Raw genomic sequence first — 25,710 nt, 5'->3', positions numbered from 1 at the left:
AGCCATTCCAGCCTGTCAAAGTGGGCAGGAGTGAGGTGGGTTCGGGGGGTGAGGCCAAGTAGGAGCCTGACCAGTTTGTTTTGAGAAGTCTGGAGCCTAATTGTAAGGGCCTTTGAGGTGCTGTGGTAACAGGAGGTGCATGCATAGTCAAAGAAACCTTGTACGAGGGCTCCTGTTAAGGTGTTTTTTTGTTGACCAGTGAGGAGATCCTGTAAAGGAATCTTGTTCTTTGGTTGACCTTTTTGATTACGTTGGTGGCCATTTTATCACCGGAAAGATTAGCCTCCAGGATGGAACCTAGGTAGGTAATTTCATTGTCACCCACTCTAACCAAGAAGCTATTTGCCTTGCTGAGATTACTATTAGAACCAAAGAGAATGGATTCCGTTTTTCCCAGGTGTAAAGATAGTTTGTTATCAGCGAGCCAGGTGCAGATTCCCAGGAGGGGCGAGAGTTCAGGGGCTGAGGGCCTTTTCAACCTGCAGTTTGTTCCTGTCCGAGACTAGCAGTGCCGAGTCATCTGCGAACAGGAACAAGTTGCAGTCACAAGCTGATGTCATGTAGAGGTAGAGTGTGTGCGTGTGCGAGCGTGCGTGTGTGTGTGTGTGTGTGTGCATGCGTGCGTGCGTGCCATGTGATACATGTCTGTGCATGTGCTATAGCATAGGTGTATATTCGTACATTTGTGCACGTATGAGTTCTTCCGTCCATTCTCTCTCTCTCTCCATCCATCCCTCCATCTTCTCTTTACCCCCCCCTCACCCCCCATCTCTCTCTCTCTCTCTCTCTCTCTCTCTCTCTCTCTCTCTCCATCCATCCCTCCATCTTCTCTTTACCCCCCCCCCCCCTCACCCCCCCCCATCTCTCTCTCTCTCTCTCTCTCTCTCTCTCTCCATCCATCTTCTCTTTACCCCCCCCCCCCCCCCCCCCCCCCTCACCCCCCCATCTCTCCTTTCGTCTCTCTCTCTCTCCACATCCTCTACTTCTGTTTCTTCTGCTGCTGGAACTTCCTGAAGTGGTTCTGGATGGTCACCGCGGCCTCCGCGGGGCTGAGCGGGGGCATGGCGTCCACCAGCAGCGCTGTGGCCGACAGCGTGGCCGCGGCCGCCTCCCCGTTGGCCAGGGCGGCGGAGTCCGAGCACGACAGGAAACAGGGGATGGCCAGGGAGGCGGAGGCGATAGCCGCGGAGGTAGGGTCTGCAGACAAATAAACACCAGACAGACATACATACATGTATGTTATTATTATAGCCTTGGGGTTACACGGCGTGGCTATTGTTCCGATTTAAAACTCATGTCTAAATTATAGGATAGATGTTTTTGTAATCTTTGTATGAATCTTTCACAGGATAAAAGCAGGATATATATTTTCTTTTCTTTATAAAAAAAGAACGGGTTAGGGTTAGTGGCCATTGAGAGGGATTATTTTTGAGTGGTGCAGCCACTCCAATTGGAACAGCAGTGTGTGCCTACAGTACAGTACAGTACAGTACAGTACAGAGTACATATTCCGACCCATTGGCCAACATGCCAATGTACTAAGAGTCCGACAGCCAATAGTCCGACAGCCAATAGTCTTACAGCCAATAGTCTTACAGCCAATAGTCTTACAGCCAATAGTCTTACAGCCAATAGTCCGGCACCGACACCGACATGCCAATGCACTAAGAGTCAAGTTTAACATTGTTTGGTTTTTTTCCTCTCTCAATGGCCACTCCGGGACTCGTAGTAGTAATAGTTCCCCTAACTCCTCCTAGTGAGCCTAACTCCTCCTAGTGAGCAGCCTTGCGTATGGTTGCCTCTCCCACCAGCGTGGATGTGTGTGAACGGGTGAACCATAGCAATGCAGATGGTTTAAATGATTGACATGTTTCTGTGTGCCAGCATGACGTCGGTCTCGCGCAGCCAGACGATCAGATATCTCCACCTATATACCTCCGCCTATCAGTAGGCGGAGATCTCCGATAATCATGGCTATACGCGAGACAAGCTTGAAATGAACGGTTCACGAGGCGTTCATGCTGGCACAGTGCACAAACACACACACACACAATTCATTACTTTCGAGTTTCGACCATGACCTTTAACCCTAGAACACTAAACATGGGTGATTTTCACCCGGACGATTGTATTTTTGCAATTTTCATAATGTTGCTGATGTCTGAGGTGGGTGGGTCTCTCAGTATACCTTCATGATGCTCAGTGACATCATAGAAGGTAGGTTTGTTTCCATGCCCACATCACTGGTTATTTTCTTACAGGCAGGTGTTCGGGTGAATTTCACCCGTATTTAGTGATAGTGTGATATTAGAGAATAATCCAATTATTATACACAATGGATTAATTGTTTATTTCTTTGCCTTAGGAATGGGTGGACCAAAGGAGAAGTTCCCAACTTAATTCCTCTCTTTTTAGGAATATTCTAAAAAATAATATGCACATAATAGTGTTTAGTGATGATGTGTAACAAAAATATGTTTAGTGTTCTAGGGTTAAAATGGCTTATTAGGTTGATGATGATCATCAACGACACAGAAAAATAGCCTGCCCCCACACAACATGATGTTATTGTTAATATCTGTGCGTGCGTCTTTGGAATACTTACTTCTTCTGTTGAGGCCTATGCTGTTCCTCCTAGGGCCTTCAAACTGTACGACAGAGGGTCAGAGTAAGCATTTAGGACATCACTTACAGTATACAACAAATGCTGTAGGCACACGCCAACACAAAACACACACGCACGCACGTTCACACACACACACACACACACACACACACACAGAGAGAAAGAGAGAGAGGAGAGAGAGAAAGAAAGAAAGTCAGAGACTGAAAGGGTGACATTCCATGCATGCCTCTTTGATAGAGATCAGTGTTGGACCGAGACATTGTTCAGATACCACCAAGCCTCCAGATCCCAGATCAGTGTTGGACCGAGACATTGTTCAGATACTACCAAGCCTCCAGATCCCAGATCAGTGTTGGACCGAGACATTGTTCAGATACTACCAAGCCTCCAGATCCCAGATCAGTGTTGGACCGAGACATTGTTCAGATACCACCAAGCCTCCAGATCCCAGATCAGACGCCAGACACAAAGCCAGAGACAGCACCTTGTCACGCAGGCAGAAAATATAACTGTTCTGTTATCCTGTACCCACTTCAATGGTAAATGGTGCATGGTGCATTTATATAGCGCTTTTTATCCAAAGAGCTTTATAGATTGTGCAATACCTTCACCCATTCATTCATACACATGGCACAGGAAACCATGCGAGGCACCAACCTGCACATCGGGAACAATTAGGGGTTTAGAGTTTTGCTCAAGGACACTTGGACACTGACTCTGGGGGAGCCCGGGATCGAACTGGCAACCTTGCGGTTCCTATCCGGCTGCTCAACCGGCCACTCTACCCCTGAGCCACTTATAGAGCGTCACAGTCCCGTCCCTTTCATGACGACGACAGGCCCAGGAAATAATTCCCCATGCATTTCCCCATAGACATTTCAAAAAGTCTTCATTTAAAGATCTGTAAGCCTCGAACAAAGCCAACTCGGATTGTGACAAATCATGACAACAAACACAATTTATTTTGGGCCGAACAAATAATTAGAAAGAAAATATAGGGCAGGTTACAACACTTTCTTTTTGTTGTTTTTCTTCTTTGCATTTACTTTGTTCAGGCTAAAATATTGTGTCTGTTGTCATGATTTGTCACGATCCGAGTTGGCTTTGTAAGAGGCTTACAGATCTTTAAAGAAGTACTTTTTGAAATGTCTATGAGGACAATGAATTATTTGAATATTTGATTGAATATTGATTGAATACAGCATGGAACTGAACTTAAATATAGTAAAACACTTTGGCTAAAACAAAGAAACACACACACACACACACACACACACACACACACACACACACACACACACACACACACACACACACACACACATAATGCCGATTACATATCCTAGACATGAAAATGTTTGAGAACCGCTGACATAGAAACGATGGGTTTTTCAGAAAACTGTCAGAATTTAGAAGGCATTTTGTAGAATCGTTCTCAGGTCTAAATGGGTTAATGTGTGATGTGTGAGGGCACTGATTCCACACAGAGTATACAGAGTATACTATGCCCATATGTGTTTGTGCTACATTTGGATGTTAACAAAGCAGAGGCACACCCTGTAGTCTAGGGTATAGGTCACTCTGGGGAAGCAGTTAAACAGGTATTATGTGGGCACTGGGCCTGGAGAGTGGCTTTTTATCTTGAATTCCAACCCCATTGATACTGCATGTTTTAACTACATGCAACACTCCGAGATTCCCTGTGAATGAAAAGTGCAATACAAATCAAATGTATTATTATTATTATTACCCGTATTATTATTACCATTATTATTATTAGGCCTTATTATTATTATTATTATTATTATTATTATTATTATTATTTGCGACCGAAGTTGCAGAAACCTTGCGTTATTGTCATGTCATGTCATGTCACACTCAATTTTGTCACTTTGTCACGTCATATAATATCATCAAACCCTGCATGTACACTCAAGACACGCTCCATACAGTATATGTCCAGTGCACGTCTTACTGGTAACCCTGTCTTCTACCCTGAGCCATCCCAAAGTAGCAAAGTCATATTGGTATTACTGTAGGTGCGTGGGTCATGCATGGCTTAGTTATCCCAGGGAATCCCAGGCGTCAATAGAGGACCGAAGTCCTGACGTCACTCGCTCGTCCCCTCGATTCCCCTCTCTCTGGAGAACAACATGGGCTCATCTCCAAAGATAAACAAGCTGTCTCTGCGTTGTTGTCAGAGAGGTGTCTCTGTATCGTTATATTGTCAGAGAGGTGTCTCTGCGTTATTGTCAGAGAGGTGTCTCTGTATCGTTATATTGTCAGAGAGGTGTCTCTGCGTTATTGTCAGAGAGGTGTCTCTGTATCGTTATATTGTCAGAGAGGTGTCTCTGCGTTATTGTCAGAGAGGTGTCTCTGTATCGTTATATTGTCAGAGAGGTGTCTCTGTATCGTTATATTGTCAGAGAGGTGTCTCTGTATCGTTTGGGCCAGTCAGTCACTCATATATGATAGTCTGTATCATATATGCAGCGGCCTGGATTTGTTTATTTTTTAAACACGGTTCTTATATGAGGCGATCTAAAATTTTGTGCCCTCTACCGATATTGACGTCAGACTTCGGTGCTCTATACTCTTCGCTCTGCACCTCATTTCTCAATGTGTGATGTGTTGTGAGTTGGTAGATCGGCTATTTGTCGTTGAATGTATACGACTATTATAACATGCTCAGACAAAGGCAGGGGCTCGTGCGGCCGGGTATACAAATGTGCTGGAGGCAAAAAAAATGCTTCCAGTCCTTCCAGCCGACATTGAAGAACGGAATGAGTCATTAATCTGATTCCGCTATAGTTTTGGCTACAAGTTGCACATGCAGATATCATCAAGGACACCACTTTGTCTTTGTCTTCACATGATGTGGTGGTGTGTGCGGCATCCGTGTGATGCTATTACATAAGACTCTCATCAAGATCAACAGCAAATGGAGCTTGTTGGCTCCTCTACACAGTACCATGCCATTTGATATGAATGACTGTGTGTGTGACCTCAGTCACAAATCCCCTACGCAGGGATTAGAGACCCAGCCCACCAGGGTCGGGAGCTCCGCCTGCTCACCTGTCAGTCTGGATGTCACACACACACACACACACACACACACCCACACACACCCCCACACACACACACACACACACACACACACCTCACGCACACACCTCACGCACTCTCTATGTGTTGTCCTTCACAAGAAGCCATAATAATAAACCATCATCCATCTGTCAAGCTTCCACTCCGGTCATTTGACTGAGATGCTTTCATTCTATAATTACCCTCCTTGCATATCTGAGTATTTTTCTTTGATTTGTTGCCACCTCCTCTATAATTATGCTTCCCTTTTAGCTGTCGTAGTCTCTCTCTCTCTCTCTCTCTCTCTCTCTCTCTGTCTGTCTGAACATGTACATTTTTAAACAACTTGTTCAATTCAATTAACAAAAAAAACACAGACTATGAACAGAATCTTCACACTGGAGTTAATTCCTCCTGGAACACGTGACTACGTGTTCAGATGCTGAGTCAAGCTTGTCAGCCAAGCCCCTCCAAGCCCCTCCCTCAAGACCAGCTGATGACATAATAATCCTGAAGGTTAGTAACCAAAAGGCCATTGGCTTCAGAGCCCAGCAGGCTGTTTAGCCGTTCACAATTCACATCAAAGCCAAACAAATAGTATTGCTTGAACAAGTGGTATATATAGGTAAAGGTTGTGGTCTTATTAGCATTTCACTCTATTGGCTATAAACATAAAATAAGACAATAAAACTAAGGGGAGGCAGGAGCAGAGCCATCTAATAGAAGAGTTAGGATATTGATGGGGCAGAAACCGAGCACTCGAGCGCTAGCTGTTCATGCAGCTGGAGTTGGAAATACATTGTTTTCAACGAGGGCGGCGCAAATAAGAGCAATTTTAGGCATTTGTGCAACATGAAAACTGTTTTAAAGTAGGGATGCACGATTAATCGGTATAGCATAATCTGAAAAAATGTCATATCGGTATCGGAATGGTCTCAAAATAATACAGCTTATTTAATCGGTTTTCAACAGCAAAAGATAAATACAATTTGAAAGAAATCTACATTTAATTTGTGTACTCATCTCATTCAGTAGTCATTCAGTTGTGAAAACAGACACTTGGAAAAGTATTATGCTATTTATTGATTTATTTAATACTTTATCAACAGGCTTTGGGCCAATAGCGGCCTAGGGCCTATATAGGCTTGTTTCCATTGTGGTCCTCTGTATAATATCGGAATCGGTCAGAATCTGTATTGGCAGATATGACCCTGCAAATAACCGGAGATCGGATATCGGTCATAATTTCATAATCATGCACCGCTATTTTAAAGTATTGTACAGTAACAAGTAAAGTCTCTGTAATGTTTATGTTGTACGATTACTACAAAACAATCTAAAATAAAGGGATTTAAGATCATTAAAGCTGGGCTGTTGCCCTGTGAGTCCAATGCATTTCTGCCTATACTTCCGGTCCAGGACTTGTCCCTATATTGTCCCCATTCTCAATAGAAGTCTATGTAGGAGAGCCAAACACAAACATTATGCTATTGATTATGAATGGCCAGTTAGGAATAAGATGATACTGTATGATGCTAAGAGCGCCCCTCACTTCACACGGGTGTGATTTTTTTTTGCCATACATCTAATAGTGAAATTAGAAGATCTATACAAGGTATACAGCCAGTTGCATCGTAACATGTTATGAGCTTGTAGATTGGCTATTTTGTAGATAGTAGTAGGCCTATAAGACTGTTTTCTGGAAAAAAGAAAAATGCAACGCAAAAATATATTTTTTTAACATTTTGACAAAAATAGGGTTTTTAGGTTAGCGTGCATTTGTTTCATTAAATTGTTATATTGTATTATAAAACATACTTATCAAACATATCAGCGAGTATACACATTCCCAAAAGGAATTGGCTACAGCTCTGGGCCATAGCGTTAGAAGGCATGTGGGCTATAGCCCTGGTCCAGACTCCATAGACATGTGGGCTATAGCCCTGGTCCAGACTCCATAGACTCCATAGAAGGGTCCATTTGGACACTCTCATATTAACTCTCAGATTTTAACCCAAAAAATGGGGGGTCCCAGAGATAGAAATGCCATTAAATGGGGGTCCGTAGACTAATTCACGTCAAACTGGGGGGCATATCTTTTCAAATGGGGGTCCACAGGCTAATTAGTGTCAATTTTGGGTGGTCCTTGACATGATAAAGTTTGGGAAAGTACAGCATGTGTCTATATGTGTTTGCATGAGTTTCAATGAATGAACGAACGAACGAACGAACGAACGAACGAACGAACGAACGAACGAACGAACGAACGAACGAATTAACCCATTCTGACCGGGAACCCATTTTGGTGTTAGCATCATGTTATGCTTTAGCTATTGAAAAATAGCAGATCTACAAGCTCATAGCGCGCCACCGAGTGGCGCGCTACGAGCTTGTAGGTCTGCTATTTTTGAAAAATCGAAGAACGACTGTGACATTTTTAGAATCTGATCTCAGGTCAGAATGGGTTAATCAGACCAGTGTGTGTCCAGTGGAAACCTCGTATGAATCTGATCTCAGGTCAGAATGGGTTAATGGGTTGTAGACATTGTGGGCACTGCTGTCGACCTACCTCGGTCATCCGGCTGCTCTTCCGTCTGCGGGAGACGGAGTGAATCTGCCAGGGCAACGGCTGGTGCACCATGTAAGGCATGGGCTCTGGCCTCCGTGCAAAACACGAACCTATCTGGGTACGGTGCAAAGGAACAGGGTTAGAGCGAGGTCGCCGAGGTGCCATCATGCATGTCGTGTGTCTTCATAGTGCGTGTGTGTGTGTGCGCGTGTGTGTGTTCCCAATGGTTGCAATGATGTTGACCTTTGACTTTTGGTATCATTTGGTTGCATGTGTGCTTATACTGTGACATTTTTAAAATTAATAAAAGCAAAACCAGTTATAAATGGACGATTTCACCCATTTTCACCCTATCTTCTGCTCATATACAGCAAATGCTCATGATAATAATGATAAAACATGTTGTACTCAGAGGAGGGCTGTGGGCAGTACCAGTGACCATGCAGTAAGTATCATCGATGGGGAATCCCAGCTAAAAGAAACGGTATATGCTTTCTATTAGGATGAGACACAAATAAATGTGCACCATTTTATCACCAATTATATGAAGATAGGTTGAAAATGGGTGAAGTCGTCCATTTATGTTTTGCAAAACATATTATGAACAGCTGAAAAAAAAAGAATAAAAGAAACACATGCTCTAAATAGGCTATATTTGAAAGGTTACCTATAATTCCAAAGCAAAAGCAGAAAAACACTGATTAATATATGTAACAATTATGTTGTCACCTAGGTCAACCAGGTGCTCAATGGAGAAAATATTATGTAAAGTAGTGCTGGTGATTCAAGGACCAGGTGTGACTGGAATACAAAAAAAAGGTGGCGATCCGAGCACTCAACCGACAACGTTTTGAGTGCTTCTTCTTCCGCCTTTTCTTTAGTATGGTGTTCACCTCGTTTACATTTTAATAATGTCGTTTGACGTCAATTCTGCATGACTATACAGCATACTAATGGTTGTATCACAATGACAGTCAAATGTTGCACGTTGAAATGCGATCAAGCAGCAAAACAACATGTTGTTGTTTTTGTCCACTGATGTTCATGCACTTAAAATTCGAATAATATGCATATAGAACAGAAATTAATGCATGCACTGAAGTGAAGTAGAATGTCTTGCTACAGTATAGGCACTTAAAGGCACTTCAATTCCATGCTAGAAGGCTTTCTTACCTTTATTTGTAGTTGTTACGTCCCCACCAAAGAGGTCCAGGTGTTATCTTGTGCAAAAGCTCCTTATTTGCTATTTCCCCTACCATAAGTCCTGAATTGCATTGAATTGAATGGGAATTGAATTGTGCTAATTCGCTTATTTCCATCGCTCAAAATTATGATTTGTTTGTATATATCTTCTCTTCATAAAGTAAATATAAATAATATCCCAAGCGGCACACTTTACTACTTATTTCGGTGGAAATAAGCGAATTAGCACAACACCCCATAGACCCATTCAATTCAATGCAATTAATTGGTAGGGGAAATAGCCAATAAGGAGTTTTTGTACAAAAAAACACCTCTTTGGTGGGGACGTAACAACTACAAAGAAAGGTAAGAAAGCCTTCTAGCATTGAATTGTCCTTTAAGCCTTTATATACTTTGCTGTACAAAAAAATAGCAAACATAGCCGATCCACAAGCTCACAACAAGTCCTATAGCAAGCCTGCAGATCGGCTGGTAATTATGCAACTTTAGAAAATGTCGCGAACATTTTCTTGTAATTTCTTTAAATGCCCACATGAGTGTTGATGCCAGGGGTTAACCCATGCATTCCAAACCGGGAAAGCATCTGTGTCATTTTGCATTGGGAATTTGGGATATTCAGAACACAGCAGATACACAAGATTGAACGTTTTAGAGAAATCTGTGTAAGAAATACTGGCATTTGTAGAATCTGGCCCTCGGGTCCTTTGATGTTTGGTTTTTAACCCATTTAGACCTGAGGATGCATCAGTGTCACATTAGCTTTTTTTTTTTTTATCCCACAATTTTGTAACCCAGTTTTCTTTTCACCCAGTGCCAATTATCTAATGTAATCCTGGGCGCTACACTTCCTCTGCCAACCTGGGGGGGCAGCGGACTGACCTCATGCCTCCTTCTATACATGAGGAGTCCAAGCTGCTTCTTTTCACCTGACAGAGGGGAATTTCCCCGGCCGGACGTAGCGCGTGGAAGGGACACGTTATTCCGACCAGTTCCTTTCCCCTCCATCAGGCGCCCCGGCTGGCCAGGGGGAGGTAGTTTTAGAGACCAGGATTCCGGCATGTTTTTGTGAGGGTATCTACCCTATAGGGGACACGGGGAGAACATGCAAACTCCACACAGAAAGGCCCCATCGCCAACCCCCGCCTCGGGTATGGGCACTGATGACACGGAGGAGGGGAACACGCCGCCAGTGCCCACAGTGTCCCCAGCGGGAATCGAACCCAGGACCTTCTAGCTGTGAGGCGACAGCACTATACCAACTGTGCCACCGTGCCCCTTGTCACATTAGCTTTTAACCCTTAAAACTAAAATAGCAGATCTACAAGCCTCTAGATTTCTTTTTTAAATCGTGAAAATGTGGCGCAAATCTTTGAATATATATATTTTTATAGCAAACATTTGTAACTCAAATCTTTGCTTCTGGGGGGGGGGGGGGGGGGTGTCCCTGGAACAACATATATTCAGATGGGGGTCGGCATGCAGCCAAATGCAGATGATTTCGGGGGGGGGGGGGGTCCTTGACATGAAATATCTTGAGCACCACTGATATAGAAACATAGGTGTTTCAGAAAACGGTCATGATTTAGAAAACATTTTGTATCAGAATCTGGTCTCGGGTCTAAACATGGGTTATAGTTATAAATGTTCTTACCGACTCCACGGTTCTGACCATGATGTACATGGCTGTTAGCATGGTCACCAACATCTTCCTCTCTTCAGTTACTCCCGGTAGTGTTGATCCTTTTAACGTTGTCCTGCTGAAGGAAACCACAGGTGTGGACATCAACAGAACTGACCGATGTGAAAGGCTGCTCTGACCAGGACCTTATGGACACACACACACACACACACAAACAAACACACGCACGCGTGCGCACACACACTCACACACACACACACACACACACACACACACACACACACACACACACAGGAGTCAACCACCGTGATATGGGAAGCTAATTAAGGACCTTTAAAGAGCTTTGCGTTGCATAAATAGACATGCAGTAATCTTCTCCTCTGCACAAGATTGGTCCCTCAGGCCTGCTTTCTTCCTCCCAAGCGGACAAGATCAACAAACTCACGCACGTGGCACGGACGCACGCACGCACCCAGGCAGACACGCGCGCGCACGTACACACACACACACACACACACACACACACGCGAGCACACACACACACACACCTGCAGAGTGTTAATGGCAAGGTCGTGTTGATTATGAAGACTTTATACAGCGTGTTATTTCACACTGAGGCGGGAGATATAATATCACTAAGCATACGCTGGATGATGGAAAACACAACCATGGCCAGTAAGACTGGCATCCAGTGGACCCTCACGCAACAACTTGAAGACCTTGACTTTGCAGACGATATATGTCTTCTCTCTCACAAACACCAACATGCACAGTTAACCCATTCTGACCTGAGATCAGATTCATACGAGGTTTCCACTGGACACACACTGGTCTGATTAACCCATTCTGACCTGAGATCAGATTCTAAAAATGTCAGTCGTTCTTCGATTTTTCAAAAATAGCAGACCTACAAGCTCGTAGCGCGCCACTCGGTGGCGCGCTATGAGCTTGTAGATCTGCTATTTTTCCATAGCTAAAGCATAACATGATGCCAACACCAAAATGGGTTCCCGTTCAGAATGGGTTAAAGCTAACACTACTCTGCGAAGAGGCAGCAAAGACTGGCCTCAAGATCAATGTGAAAAAGACAGAACTCATGATGGTAAACAACAAACAGGATCTCCCAGTCCAACTATACAGGGAGACAACCTCAAAGAGACTGACCGCTTCACATATCTCGGGAGCATACTGCGGGCAAGGCATGGTGGATCAGACGATGACATCAAAAGCAGAAAAAAAAACAAGGCCAGACACGTTTTCACCACACTACGACCCATCTGGAACTCCAAGGCACTGTCCCTCCATAATAAAATCAGAATATTTAACACCAACGTCAAATCAGTTCTCCTCTATGGATCAGAGACATGGAGAGAGTGACAAACACTACCACCAACAAACTCCAGACATTTGTCAACAGGTGCCTAAGGCGCATTCTGAACATCAGGTGGCCTGATAAAATATCAAATGCCAGCCTGTTGGAGAAAATCAACCAAAACTCCATCAGCCAGGATGTGAAGAAGAGAAAGTGGGGGTGGATTGGACAAACCCGAACGCCAAAACAGCATTTTGTAGGAATAGCAAGTAAGACAAATTGCTATTTCTATCTTTGAATCAGAATGTGCGGAACAGCACGTCTGTTTATTTCACACTCTGCGTCTGCAATCATACTGACAACACAACACAACACACACTCCCCCACTTCCTCGTTTCCCCCGAAACCCCCGCCCACTCTCTTAGGGTGAATTATGTCCCTAGATTCTAGGGATAATAATGAATACACATTCATTATTATGCCTCATGGCTACACACTAATCGGGCCCAATATCAAATACTTATGTCACATACTTATGTATCATACTGTAAAGGAACAGTATAGATGTTCTGTACAGATTTTTTTCTTTTTAAACATTTGGCTTTATAATGAACAGGAGATGACGCAACACTGTACGGGTCAATGCATAGCTGACATTCAGTCAGCTGTGCATTTATTTATTTTTTGTAATCAGATTGAGCTACTACTCAGACGACACGGCTGCGGGTTCACGTGCGTCACTTTGTCTGTATATAGTCTCAATCCCAATCCCCGCAGGTGTAACTTGAATGTGCAATTATTATCAAAGTTGAGCATCATGAAGTTCAAACAAACTTGAAGCCTTTGTAGACATGATGTCACTGATGTAACGCAATAGAATGAACGGAAGCTATTACTCACATGCCTTTGACGTGCGAATCGGTGCGGCGCGTGCAGAAGTATGCCGGCCCGGGAATCTGTTTGGGTATTACAGAAGTACATTCTGTACATGAAGGATTCTCTCCAGCCTTCAGGAATGTCCGAATGTGTGTTATCTGCCAGAGCATCGTAGGTATAAGAGTTGCCCTGCCGTAGGCCTACTTACATACGAGAAAAGAGAGCCAGTTAGTTTTGGCTATATACATTGTGAAGACCGTACATTTTATAGTATATCCAGCATTTGCATGAAGACGGATATAAGGTAAGGAGTTGGACTGCTTTCTTTTCATTTCTTTATTCTTTCTAATAATAACACAAGATTATAAAGGTAATTGTGTATTTTACAAAAATTGAGATCATGCATACCTGTGCTTTTACAAAAATTGAGATCATGCATACCTGTGCCTTTTATCTGTTGTTTTGTATTGGTTAGTGGCTATAATTTACTATTATAATTTAGAAGATGCTTTTATGTCCAGAGTGACTTACGAAGTGCAAGATCAATGTCATGAATGCCCTTGACATGTGACTACAGGCCGGTCACATATTATGTGGTCACAGAGCACAAAATAAATTAATTAAACGCTAACAAGTAACACGGAATAAGGATACCAGCCTAAACATAGAATCTGTCCAAACCAATATGCAAACAGTATAAATCTATCTAAATAACAACTTTTTAACAACTACATAATTTTGCGAAAATGTAACCACTAACCATTAAAGTGGCTATATATACTGTGTTGTTTAGACATATTTGATGATTTGATTGGTTTAAATCATCAAATAATACGATTAAAACCAATAATGGTTTTTAACCTGGAATGATGGTTAACATCAACCATCTGATTATTTTGTAGCACTTTCTTTTCATTGCACTAATTGCTTGCCAATTTATCCCGTTGCTTTTAGACGATTATAGACAGGCCTAATACCACTATTGCACAAGTAAATTGTTCCAGATAAGTGTCTGCTAAATGCCTAAATTATAAGACAAAACAATCCATTAAATACATTCAACATCACTCGAGACAGAGTAGCAGCATAGAAGCATTATTGCTAAAGTGCAATAATTACGGAGGATGGCACAAGCATGTAAAGACAATCCTTCGTGAATTTAAACAAAGCAATAATGATATAGCAATAACTATCACGTGGTTTGTCTGTTTTCATTACTGCTGAGTGCTGACCAGGCCACTCAGGTATAGGCTATAGTTTCACACTGACACGGATTGCATTTGCATGTAGAAGTAACAAAATAGCAAATCTACAAGCTCGTAGCGCGCCACTGAGTAGCGCGCCACTCGCTTGTAGGTCTGCTATTTTGGTATACTGCAGTGGCCAACTGTGGTGACTCAAAACACAGTCACCCCCACGGAACTGCTCAGCCTGGTATTCTTAACCTTAACCTCAGTAAAACAGTGCCAAAACCTATAACCATATTCAAAAACGTAACCCCAGTAAAACTGTGCCTATATAACCCTGAACTTACAGTATTTCTAACCTTATTCTCAATACAACACATTCAAGAATATACAAGAACCGCCCCACCGATCGGTCGGCGGAAAGAACACGAGGGGCGAGCATGTTTTAAGGCGAGCATTTCAGGTTACCTTAATAGGGAGCTGAAGCATTGTTTTTCAAGCGGCCACATTGAGCAGTGATGCAGTCACCTCTAAATTGAGCTGTCAGTATACACTATACTTAAACTGGCATTATTACATTCCGGCTGTCAGTGGCCACGTTTGCATTGCCGTGTGAGGATGAATGAAACACACATAGGCAAGAGGGAAGTCGTGCTCCAGTGAAGCGCTTCAGAGAGATAAAGGTCAGGCTAAACCGGCCTCCTCGCTCCGTTCCGTAACAGATAACATGACAGCCCCACTTCATCTTCTACACGTATACCAACATGTTGAACAACAGCAGGTACATTACGTGTTTATAACTTCACACTATTTTGTATACAGATTATTGATGTACATACTGTGTGTGTGTGTGTGTGTGTGTGTGTGTGTGTGTGTGTGTGATTTTCAGGTTTCAAAGCTGTGGCGTAGATGACGTAAAACAACAAAGTCAACTGACAGAGGGCAGGAGAGAGGAGAGCTGGTCGCACCATGTTCTCCACAAGACGGAGCAGCAGGAGGAGTAGGTTTTGTAGTTCTGTTCTATAATAACGCTTGCATTAAAATCTTATTCAGTCTGTTACCACATGGGTTCCCAAAGTGGGGTCCGGGGACCCCTGGGGGTACTTTGAGGGAGTTCCAGGGGGATAGTTGGGAACCAAATGGACCCTTATGCGTCTGTAACTCAGAGTGTACAAATGGAACCAAATAGATAGGTTTGGGAACCCCTGTGTTACCAAATAACATTAAACGATTAATAGGATGCAAACAAGAATAATTCCAGGGTAGTGTGAAGACTAAAATGCATCATATCTCTGCTGTCCGGAGGAAACCACATAACTCCAAAATGTTCATTTTTCAAGAAATGCAAAATATACGTTTTTAAGGAAATTAATAAAACCGTATATTTTTTTAAACAATGCAATACTGCCCCATCAAAGTTGGTGTTGTGACTTTAGATATTGTCAATTATAGAGGAGAGAGGTGGTGGAGTTAGCAGACAGTTTGAGGGTCCAATGGAGTTAAGAGGTTTTGTCCAATGCATTTTTTTACTTTCCAGTACTACTTTCAGTAAGGGTGTTACATTTTATTTATGCCAAAAAATATCAAGAATCTCAAAAATTGAGTTATGAGGTTTCCTCCCGACAGCAACGAAATTATGCTTTGTGATTCCAGGGAGACTTCCGGTGGACAAAGCCCAGTCAGAGGTTCTGTTAAAGCTGGGCCTGGGGGCGTTCTGGGTTACACCGCTGGACCCCGTCTCCCTGCTGGACATCAACACCTGGAATTTGGAAAACCAGCCCCCTGTGGTGCCAGAGTACCTCCCACGTGCTTTCCTTCAACGCCTTTGGCTGCTCAATCCTGAAGCGCGGAGCACATACTGCCAGCCTTCGCCTGATTCACAGGCCGACACCCAGAGGGAGGACATTGTCAATGGCTATGGAGAGGAATCCCAGTGCGCAGTCAACCCCCTTGACTTGGTCGCGGCCGTCTATATGTCTGCCAATACCTTCGCTCAGCAGGACATTGCAGTGCGCATGGTGCAGTGTCAGTTTGCAGTTCCACTTGTCCTTCCGTCCGTCATTTCAGATCAGCAGAGCTCCTTCCTCCTTTGGCCTTTGAGAGGTGTTGTGAGCCGGTGGAGGACCACCCACTCCCTTTCTGGGGTCCTTGAAGGGGACTTGGCCAGCACCAAGATGCCATTGGTGTCCTTTGTGAAGCTAGGTCATTGCGGTGTGTCCAAGTCACGGGTGCTGAGTCGGGTTCTTGGTGGACCCAAATCCCGTAGTCAGAGCTTCTTGCACAGGGGGATGGACGGAGGAAAGCTGCACCGGAGGCTCTCCAATGGTTTGGTAGAGCTGGCATGGTACCTACCCACTGGAGATCCTGACACGGATATCTTCCATGTGCCTGTGGCGATCTCTAACTTACGCGGTGATGCCGCCGTGCACGAGAAATGCCTGAGTCTTCTATGTCGTGCCTCTTCGGCTGTAGTCGTGTTCTGCGGGAACCTCAGGGAGAAGGAAAAGCGCCTTTTGGCCTCCTGGAAAGGCACAGCCAACAAGATCATCCTCATAGACCTATCAGACCCCGGTGAAGAGGAGAACGAGAAAAGAGTTGTCGGGTTCGTCGAGCCGAGACTTGGAGACGAGCTGGGCCTGCCCAAAGACTCGGTTCTGTCAGGGGGAGCGGTCAGTGAGGAGCTGCTGGCAGACAGGTTAGTTGAAAACCTGAATGGTCTGTTACCAGGTAAACTAAAACACGTCACACTTGAAGAAGCGGCAGGAATAGCAGCAGAGCTAGGACTGAATGTGGATGAAGGGGCTGTGTGTAACAAGGCAAGGGCAACAGTTGAGGAAGTGCTCAAAGGTCTAGAGGAGGGGTCTGCACAGTTCAGGGAGGAACAGCTGCCTTTGCAGGGGGCAGCATGGAGTACACTGTCAGAGATGGAGAAAGAGGCAAGTAAACAAGAAAAAGCAGGAGAGGTTAACACACAACAACAGAACGAGGCGAGAAACATCCTCCTCAAGCTCAGCAGCTATATAATGACTCCCGCCATGAAGACTTTCACAGATGCATTGTTCACAACAGATAAAATGGAGAGAGCATACTTTCTTAGATGGATGAAGTTAAGCCTTCGGGCCAAGCAAATGAGAGAACAACACAGTCTCCAAGGACCAATACGAAATCAGCAGGTGGAAGTGGAATTGACAAACGAGAATGTTGATGATGATGATTGCGATGATAGTTTCTGCACAGATTCAACAGAGGAGAATACGTCAGTGGAGGATACGCTTGCAGAAAAGCCATTGAGTGTGGACCACACTGAAGAGAGTGAACCACCACCTCCTGAACGGACAGAAATAGAAGGAGACACAGATAATGATGTTAAAGTACATGTGACAGGAGTAAGTCCTGTAAAACCTCATCTAGAATCAAACTGCTCAGGGGACCTGACTGAAAACCAGAAATTAGAAACAGAGTCAGGTCACATAGCCCCCTGTGGAGAGGTGGCTCTTACGTTAGAAGATTCCACTGACAAGAACACAGAATCAGAAGAAGAACCAGCCCACGGGCCTTCTGATGATGATAGCTTCTGCACAGCTTCAACAGAGGAGGAGAATAAATCAGTGGGGTTCATGCTTGAGGAAAGGTGTGAACCACTTCCTGAACAACTAGAACTGGACACGGATAATGCTGTGACGGGAGACAACCCTATAGAACCTGATCTAGAATCAAGCTGCTCAGAGGATCTAACTGAAAACCAGAAATTAGAAAGCTGCGCAGAGACACTGGTCCAGAACATGTTGGAAGGGCTGCTCAGAGAGACTGAAATCCTGAAACTAGAAACAGAGTCGGGTCACATAGCCCAGAGTGAAGAAGAGAAACTGAAGTCAGTCCTACCTGATGCAGGGTTAGACGTGTTAGAAGAGTCCCCTGACGAGAACATGGAATCAGAAGAACCAGCGCAGATGCCTTCCAGTGATGATAGCTTCTGCACAGCTTCCACAGAGGAGGACAATAACTCGGTGGAGGATATGCTTGAAGAAAAGCAATTGAGCGTGGACCACACTGAAGAGGGTGAACCTGCACAAGGAGACAGCCCTATAGAACCTGATCTAGAATCAAACTGCTCGGAGGATCTGACTGAAAACCAGGAATTAGAAAGTTGCGCAAAGAAACTGATGCAGAACATGTTGGAAGGGCTGCTCAGAGTGACTGAAATCCTGAAACTAGAATCAGAGTCGGGTCACATAGCCCAGAGTGAAGAAGAGAAACTAAACTCAGTCCTACCTGATGCAGGGGAGGAGAATACCTCGGATATGCCTGAAGAAAAGCAATTGAGCGTGGACCACACTGAAGAGGGTGAACCTGCACAAGTTCCTGAACAACAGACTGAACTAGACACGGATAATGATGTTAAAGTACATGTGACAGGCAACAGCCCTATAGAACCTGCTCTAGAATCAAACTGCTCAGAGGACGTGACTGAAAACGAGAATTTAGAAACAGAGGCCGGTCACATAGCCCAGAGTGAAGAAGTGCAACTGAACACAGTCCCACCTGATGAACGGGAGGCAGCTCCGAACCAGTCTGTAGAAGAGTCCAATGATGAGAACATTGAATCAGAAGAAGCACTGGTGAATAAGTATTCTGAGGACGAAGAACAAAATCTCTCACCACAGATCCCTGAAAATGCAGACTTGGACTTTAGACCAACTACAGCTGAGCAAAATGAGCTTGAACAGCAAATATATTTAACGCCTAATGAAAACCAGATCAGTCCAGATGAAACAGATAATTTCTCTCTCAGCCTTGAGCACTTCCTGCGTGAGATGGGGCTAATATTTGAGCTGACCCGCATCAGGCCAGGGAATGGGAACCACAACGTGCTGCGTCTCCCCAGCCTGGCTGCAGACTTGCTGCTCTGCGGAATTCCCCTTGAGATTATGGACGGAGATGCCTCTAACATCCCCATCAGTTGGCTGGGATGTGTACTGGCCGAGTTTAAACGGCGCCTGTCAGCAGAGGATGTCAGGATCCGTGTGTTGACAAATCTCGGAGTTCATCCCGCAAGAAATGGCGAAGTGCTCTCTGCGCTGTTTGGGGCAAACCTCCCCACAAGAGGGAGGGGGTACTTTAAAGGGATATACATGCTGCCTCTATGCGTCACAGGTGAGCTCAGGAGGGACATGGAGTGTGATCTTCTGTTAATGATTGACGTGGAAGGCCTCTGCTCACCAGGATCAAGTAAGGAGGCAGCCGCCCGGGTCCATGACAACGAGATGGCCACAGTAGCTACTGGACTGAGTGACGTTCTACTGCACAACCTAGCCTCACATGGGGCCACTGGGTTTGAATCCAATGTAACGGTTCTGATTAATGCACTTCTACGCACTGTGGTGTGTGGCAACACGCCGGTGTGTAGACTCTTAATCCAGGATGAAGGATTAAACAGCCAGATTCAAGCTTTGCAGCTAGGACGTGTAGCTGCGATCCTTCAGGCAGAACCAGAAAAGACAGAGATTAAAAATAACCAGATGCCAATTTCACCTGTCAAAAGAAACATCCCCTGTCTCATAGGGCCTTGGCAAAACATCTCCATCTCTCAACCAGTTGACAAAGGGTATACTGATGGTGTGTTACAGCTGAAGCAAAGCCTTTTTGAGGCATTTGGAAAGTGTGCAGCCAAGTCAAATGCCGCAGGGCTGTCTGAATTTATCGTTCGGCTGTGTGCCGTTTGGGAGGCGGTGAAAGCGGAATCGTTCTCCATTGGCCTTGGGAATACTGACGTGGCAGGATCTTTCTCTATGCTGTGCAAAGAGCTTTCCCAGTGGGAGAAGCTTTTCCTTGAAAACATGGAGATCTGGTTTATGGGGGCACAAAAGAGAATCACCTCGTCGGAAACTAAAGTTTCAGGGACAAGGCTAAAAGGTAAACTTCTGAGTCGATTGAAAGAGGAAGCCGGGGAAGAAGTCGAAGCTGAGGTTGAAAAAATCATGTCGAAATTAGAGGCCTATTTGATACAGAATGACCACAACAAAACCTACATTGAGACTTACCACCCAAACATAATGAGCAATATGAATGCACTCCAGGAGCAGGTGACCGAAGAGATGATAGAGAGGCTTGAGTTGGCCAAAGATAACCACCAGTTTTCTACACAGCTGAGAACCTTTGAGGCCTTTCTGGAGAAAGAACAGGAGCTCAAGCTACACATGCTGGTAGAGAACAGCAGATTAGCCAATGTTCTCCTGGAAGACATGCAGCTGGAGGAGGAATTTGAGCGTGTGTGGGATAATGTTTTGGCCACCTTTGACTTTGGACCTCCACAAACAAATGACATTACTACAAGGGTTACAGAAGTCCTGATAGATAACCTCATCAGCCGTGGCCTCCAGAAACACATTTTCAGGCTTCAGAACATTGGCAAAAAGAACAGGGCTGGCTTTGAAGTTCAACATGAACATTTTGGATACACTACCAGAATGAAGTCTATGTTTGCGGACAACAACAAAAAACAGAGATTAGATGCCCATCGTTTGGCGTGCACCATCATAGAGGGTTACAATCGCTTTGTGGCAGAGAAGTCTAATCGGATTGCAGACTTCTCCGACAGCTACATAACAGAACTGTTTGAAAATGTTGAGAAGACTCTAAGGGCAAACCCAGTGGAGATACGGTCAGCTTTTGAAGTGGACCTGAAAGTCTATCTCTGCCGCTTTGCATGCAAAGACTTCCAAGACTTACACGACCGCTATGCCAAAGACAAAGATCTTTTGGGGTTTGCCAAGAGGTCCAAAGAGAGACGCCAAGGCGAGTTTGTCTACCAGTTCAGGAAGAGGGACCAGTGTCACAGGGTGGCCCAGGCTTTCACCTCTATGGTCTTCAGACCCACAGCCATGGACTACATCTACGAGTCACTGGGGAGGCGTGTCATGGAAGAGATGGTGAGCCAGGAAAACGGCCAGCAGTACCTGTCTCCCTTGGCTTTCAATTGCAGCTTGCTGGAGGAGCTGTTGGACGAGGACCTCTTCGAAAGCTTCCTGGAATACCTGCAATCCTATGAAAGCTTCAGTCTGAAGAAGATCCAGGAGAGAGTGTCGCACCTCTCCACGTCGGCCATCTTCGACGAGTGGAGGCAGCAGCGTCTCGGAGAGATTGTGGGGAAGATGTCCGCAGCCGTCAGTCAGACATCGGAGGGTGCGAGTGGGAATCTGAGTGACACCAAAGTGCTGCTGGGAAAAGTGTGCCTCAACCTGGAGAAAGAACGGGACGTGAATGTCACAGGGGCCTCACTGGACGGACCTCTGTTCAGCATCACCGTTGAATGGGACTACTTTGTCTCCTGTTTGCTGGAGGCACTGGCTGATATGCGGCTGGAACTGGCCCGTGAGTTCTCCAAGGACACAGACATTGCAGAGCTTCTCCAGGCTCTTCCCGTCAAGCCCCAAGACTCCCTCTTCAACAGGGTCCGAGGGTGCGAGAAGCAGTGTCCTTTCTGTCGGACCCCCTGTGAAGTAGGAGGGGCGGTGCATGACATGCACAGAGCTGTGCTCCACAGGCCTAAAGGCATGCTGTCCTACACATGTCACGACTCCAGCTCTCTGTCCCATACCAGTTGCCTTTCAGACACAACCAAAGATAACCTGTTTCTGAACAAGGACACAGACGGTCAGTCTCTGGCGTACAGCGATTACCGCTCCATCTACCCAGACTGGAGCATACACCCGGTGGAGCCTGACACCAAGACACCCATAGCTTACTGGAGGTAAGGCCAAAGAAACATGTTTTGGTATGTAGTTTGTGTCTAGCCAGTATACATTTTACAACTAAACAACTAAACTAGCGCCCCTCAATAATAATTATAATAATAATCATACTCATGTGAAGTGAGGGGCGCCCACTCTATTTATATCGGCCACGTGATGTCTTTCCTCGTCATTTAGTGCCCTAAACAAACATTCGCTGGCAAACGATTTATGCCATAAATGCTCTAAACATAGACTTGGCTGCCATAATGAAGTAAATAATCTTCAAAAGCCATGCAATCGCAAATCAAAAGCAAATTAAGCAATACATATATGGAACAGCATGCAGGGGAATATTTGTAAACAAGGCATGTGTGCAGTCATACAGATACTGTACATGAGGTCATAGGTCAGGGCCAATTAGAATCAGGGATTAGAACCATAGAGTATTAAAAGGATAGAGACTGAACCGGAGCGACAGCCCCGCCCCCCGCTATTCATTTCAGTGGAAGTTGCTCACAGGCGTTTTGAAGCACCTGGAAGAACGGTCTATACTTCCGCATTTTTTCGATTTGGACACCAAAATGTTGTGCCCAAAATGCGGAAGTGCAAATGAGCGCTCAATGTTAAACCCCAGCTGCACGGGGTTTCCTCGTCATAATTCCATGGGTCCGCCTGCAGGCCCCGCTCTTACCACTAGGGCTGAGCGCCTCAACGTTGGAGAGCCTCACTGGGGGCTTGATTAGAACTCTATTTAGAATTGGGTAGTTTTATCATCATTTTTAAGAGCCTGCTCAGGGACTAGATGGAAATGAGCTCCTGGCTATAACTCTGGCTCATTTACATGGATGTGAAAACTGACGCGTTTGATTAATGTGATGTCTATGTGTGCACGTCTGTCACACTCTGGTCTGAGTGAAGGTAGTGTAGGCCAAAATTGGCACTGAAACAGCTCTCAAAATACTCCCAAAATGGCAAAATACCAAAAATAGCAAGCGGTCTTTTCTATACAAAAACAATCCGTTTTTATTTCACCTTTGCAGAGTCCACATGAAATGGTCATTCAAACAAACCAAACGCAAAAGAGGTATTTACAGCCCACTGGCCAGGTTGGCTCTTTCAAGGTCTGCTCTGCTCCCTACAATCCTACATTGATTGCGGCAGTGGCAGGTGCTCCTTATAAAGGCTAGGCCAGGCCCCTCCCATTTAGACCAAACCAACCCCGGATTGATTCCACAATCGTACCAGTGCTTCAATGTCCAGAGACATCACAAATCATTCACAAGTCATAACACACATTTTAAAGTGTCACATACTACTATAAATTATTCCCATAAATATAATCAAAGTCAAGAGATCTCTAAACACAACCCTCCCACTGTTGGCATGTTCCACACACCCCACAGCTAGTATAGTTGCTCCCTTCAATGGAGTAAACAGTCAATTAACTTTAATCAAGCATCACACAATATATATATAGTCAAAATAACAAATATCACTCTGCAATCATAAATAATAATTAAAATGAACTGCCACAATGTCCCTGACCTGGCGTATGTGTTCATTATTATTGAATATTACGTATTCTTGTTGTCGTTGATTGTAGGATAAAACTTTCGCACACCTAGAAATCAGGCGTGTGCACAGGTGCGTAGGCTATTGGATATCAATGAAAGCAATAGAATACACCGGACTTCCTCAGGCATGTCCGGAGGGACCGAAATGTTGCTTCATTAAAAATAAGAAAATACTTATGTGCCGAGCAAATACACAGTGTGCGGGTCGTGTATTCTATTGCTTTCATAGATAATAATATCATTGTATGTGCTTTTGCTTAACAGGTACGTGTTGACGAGATTCAACCAACGGTTTGCAGAGGAATATGAACAGCAGCCAGCACAGCTGCCTGACGACTGGCTGCACGTCACTCGAGAGGAGGCTTTGGAGAGTCTGAGGGAGCTAGGCCTCCACACTGAGCACTGTTAGTTGAGGAGCATAGGGATATTTCGTCGATAGATAAATCGTCTAAAAGCGCCACATTTTGCACAGATGTATAGACAATTTACAATTTACAATTTAGGCATTTAGCAGACGCTCCTAATCCAGAGCGACTTACATTAAGCAAGAACAAAAACATGGGAATACATCACATAAAGACATTTATCATGAAACATGCGTAGCTAAGAAAGCAACAGTGGAATATCTATAATGAAACTATACATATAAGCTATACATCTATACTACTATGCTACATATATATATATATATATATATATATGTATAGCCCAGGTCATGCTCTAATGATTTAGCTATACAGGGCTCCCGAGCCGGCGGCTTTCGGGGTCTCCACAGCGGACAAATCCAGCTTTTCTTTGTATTGTGTTTGTAGACAGATTATACGTGCCATTGTCATTGTCATTGTCATGGCATTCACTTTGCTCTTACATATCACTACAAACACATACACGACTGCCATGTGAATATTATGGTCTTATATTAAAGGTGCAGTAAGTGGTTGTTGTTGTTGTTGTTGATGATGATTTGGTTCCATTTAAGTACACTCTCAGAGTTCAATTAACATTGATTTTACAATCTAAATTGGGGGTCCCAGAGATAGAAATTCCATTAAACGGGGGTCCGCAGACTAATGCATGTCAAACTGGGGGGGGGGGGGGAATAGCAAATTATAAATGTAAGTTGACTTGAGCAGGATGAATTAAGGACAAGGGCCAAGGCAACCATGAGCAGCTATTAAACCAAGCAGCAATAGCTTTAAGAAAGTATATTTGAAAGACGTTTGATCGCAATGTGTTATTTTCAAATAAACTTGACATTTTTTGAATACTTTTGAAATATTTTAAAAACACATCTCAGAATGTGGAACAAATGTGAGGAATATTGGCTTACCGTATATGTCCACAAGAGTGCAGCGTTGTATCACGGAATTTCCAGTTAGTTACACCATCTACAAAAAATTTGGGGAAAAAAAAGTCACAATAGGCCTCACAATCACAATCACAATACTTCATGTATGCAATATATTGTCTTGTTCTGCAAAGACAATGTACGGTGAATAAAAAAAAACACTTTTCTCTTTTCTCACAGTGTAAACAGATTCTGATAAGAAGTATTGCCACTGTATGATAGTTAATCATAGGGCCATAGTTGCCTTTGTGTCTGTTTTGTCAGACACTTGTCTAAGAGTGACAGCCAGAACATAAATATTACACCGCCCTTGGGCACACTATTTTGAAAACCACTATATGACAACCAACATTTTTACATCAAATTTAGAAACCTCCATTTCTTGCTGATTAAGAAACAACATTCTGAGGCCAGTGTTTGATTTAGACTTGCATTTATTTTAGTCGGTGACACATGTTGTTCACGCAATACCACAAGAAATCATAGACCTATAGGGCAGTGGTGCAAACTTATCTTAATGCAAGATTATTCTTATTTTGACTAAAAGCTAAAATAAATA

General features: G+C 44.2%; 2 protein-coding genes across 2 annotated transcripts; one reads left to right on the top strand and one right to left on the bottom strand.

The window, feature by feature from the left end:
• Positions 1-979: 979 nt before the first annotated feature.
• Positions 980-11,300, bottom strand: LOC308321282 (uncharacterized protein; the record flags this gene model as incomplete). Its single annotated transcript, XM_080772121.1, has 4 exons — positions 11,134-11,300; positions 8,280-8,393; positions 2,606-2,648; positions 980-1,197 (listed from the first exon to the last, which is right to left on the bottom strand). Exons 1-4 carry the CDS (start codon positions 11,263-11,265, stop codon positions 980-982), a joined length of 507 nt encoding a protein of 168 aa, XP_080628247.1. The 5' UTR covers positions 11,266-11,300.
• Positions 11,301-13,510: 2,210 nt separating this feature from the next.
• Positions 13,511-24,276, top strand: LOC308321281 (uncharacterized protein). The gene is made up of 4 exons (XM_080772120.1): positions 13,511-13,613; positions 15,386-15,496; positions 16,150-22,246; positions 24,068-24,276. The coding sequence occupies exons 2-4, from the start codon at positions 15,466-15,468 to the stop codon at positions 24,210-24,212; spliced, it is 6,273 nt and encodes a 2,090-aa protein (XP_080628246.1). The 5' UTR covers positions 13,511-13,613; positions 15,386-15,465; the 3' UTR covers positions 24,213-24,276.
• The last annotated feature ends 1,434 nt before the right edge of the window (positions 24,277-25,710 follow it).

This window comes from Protomyctophum bolini, assembly GCF_963924005.1.
Source record: "Protomyctophum bolini genome assembly, chromosome: 9".
Classification (NCBI taxonomy): domain Eukaryota; kingdom Metazoa; phylum Chordata; class Actinopteri; order Myctophiformes; family Myctophidae; genus Protomyctophum; species Protomyctophum bolini.
Note: the sequence above shows the minus strand (reverse complement) of the source record. Positions and strands in the feature narration are given on the sequence as shown.

Bases quoted from the DNA above. Each gene is read 5' to 3' on its own strand.
- LOC308321281 (XM_080772120.1), top strand. From the start codon at position 15,466: ATGTTCTCCACAAGACGGAGCAGCAGGAGGA. The intron at 15,497-16,149 runs GTAGGTTTTGTA...TTGTGATTCCAG, and splicing joins AAGACGGAGCAGCAGGAGGA to GGAGACTTCCGGTGGACAAA. The intron at 22,247-24,067 runs GTAAGGCCAAAG...TTTGCTTAACAG, and splicing joins ACACCCATAGCTTACTGGAG to GTACGTGTTGACGAGATTCA.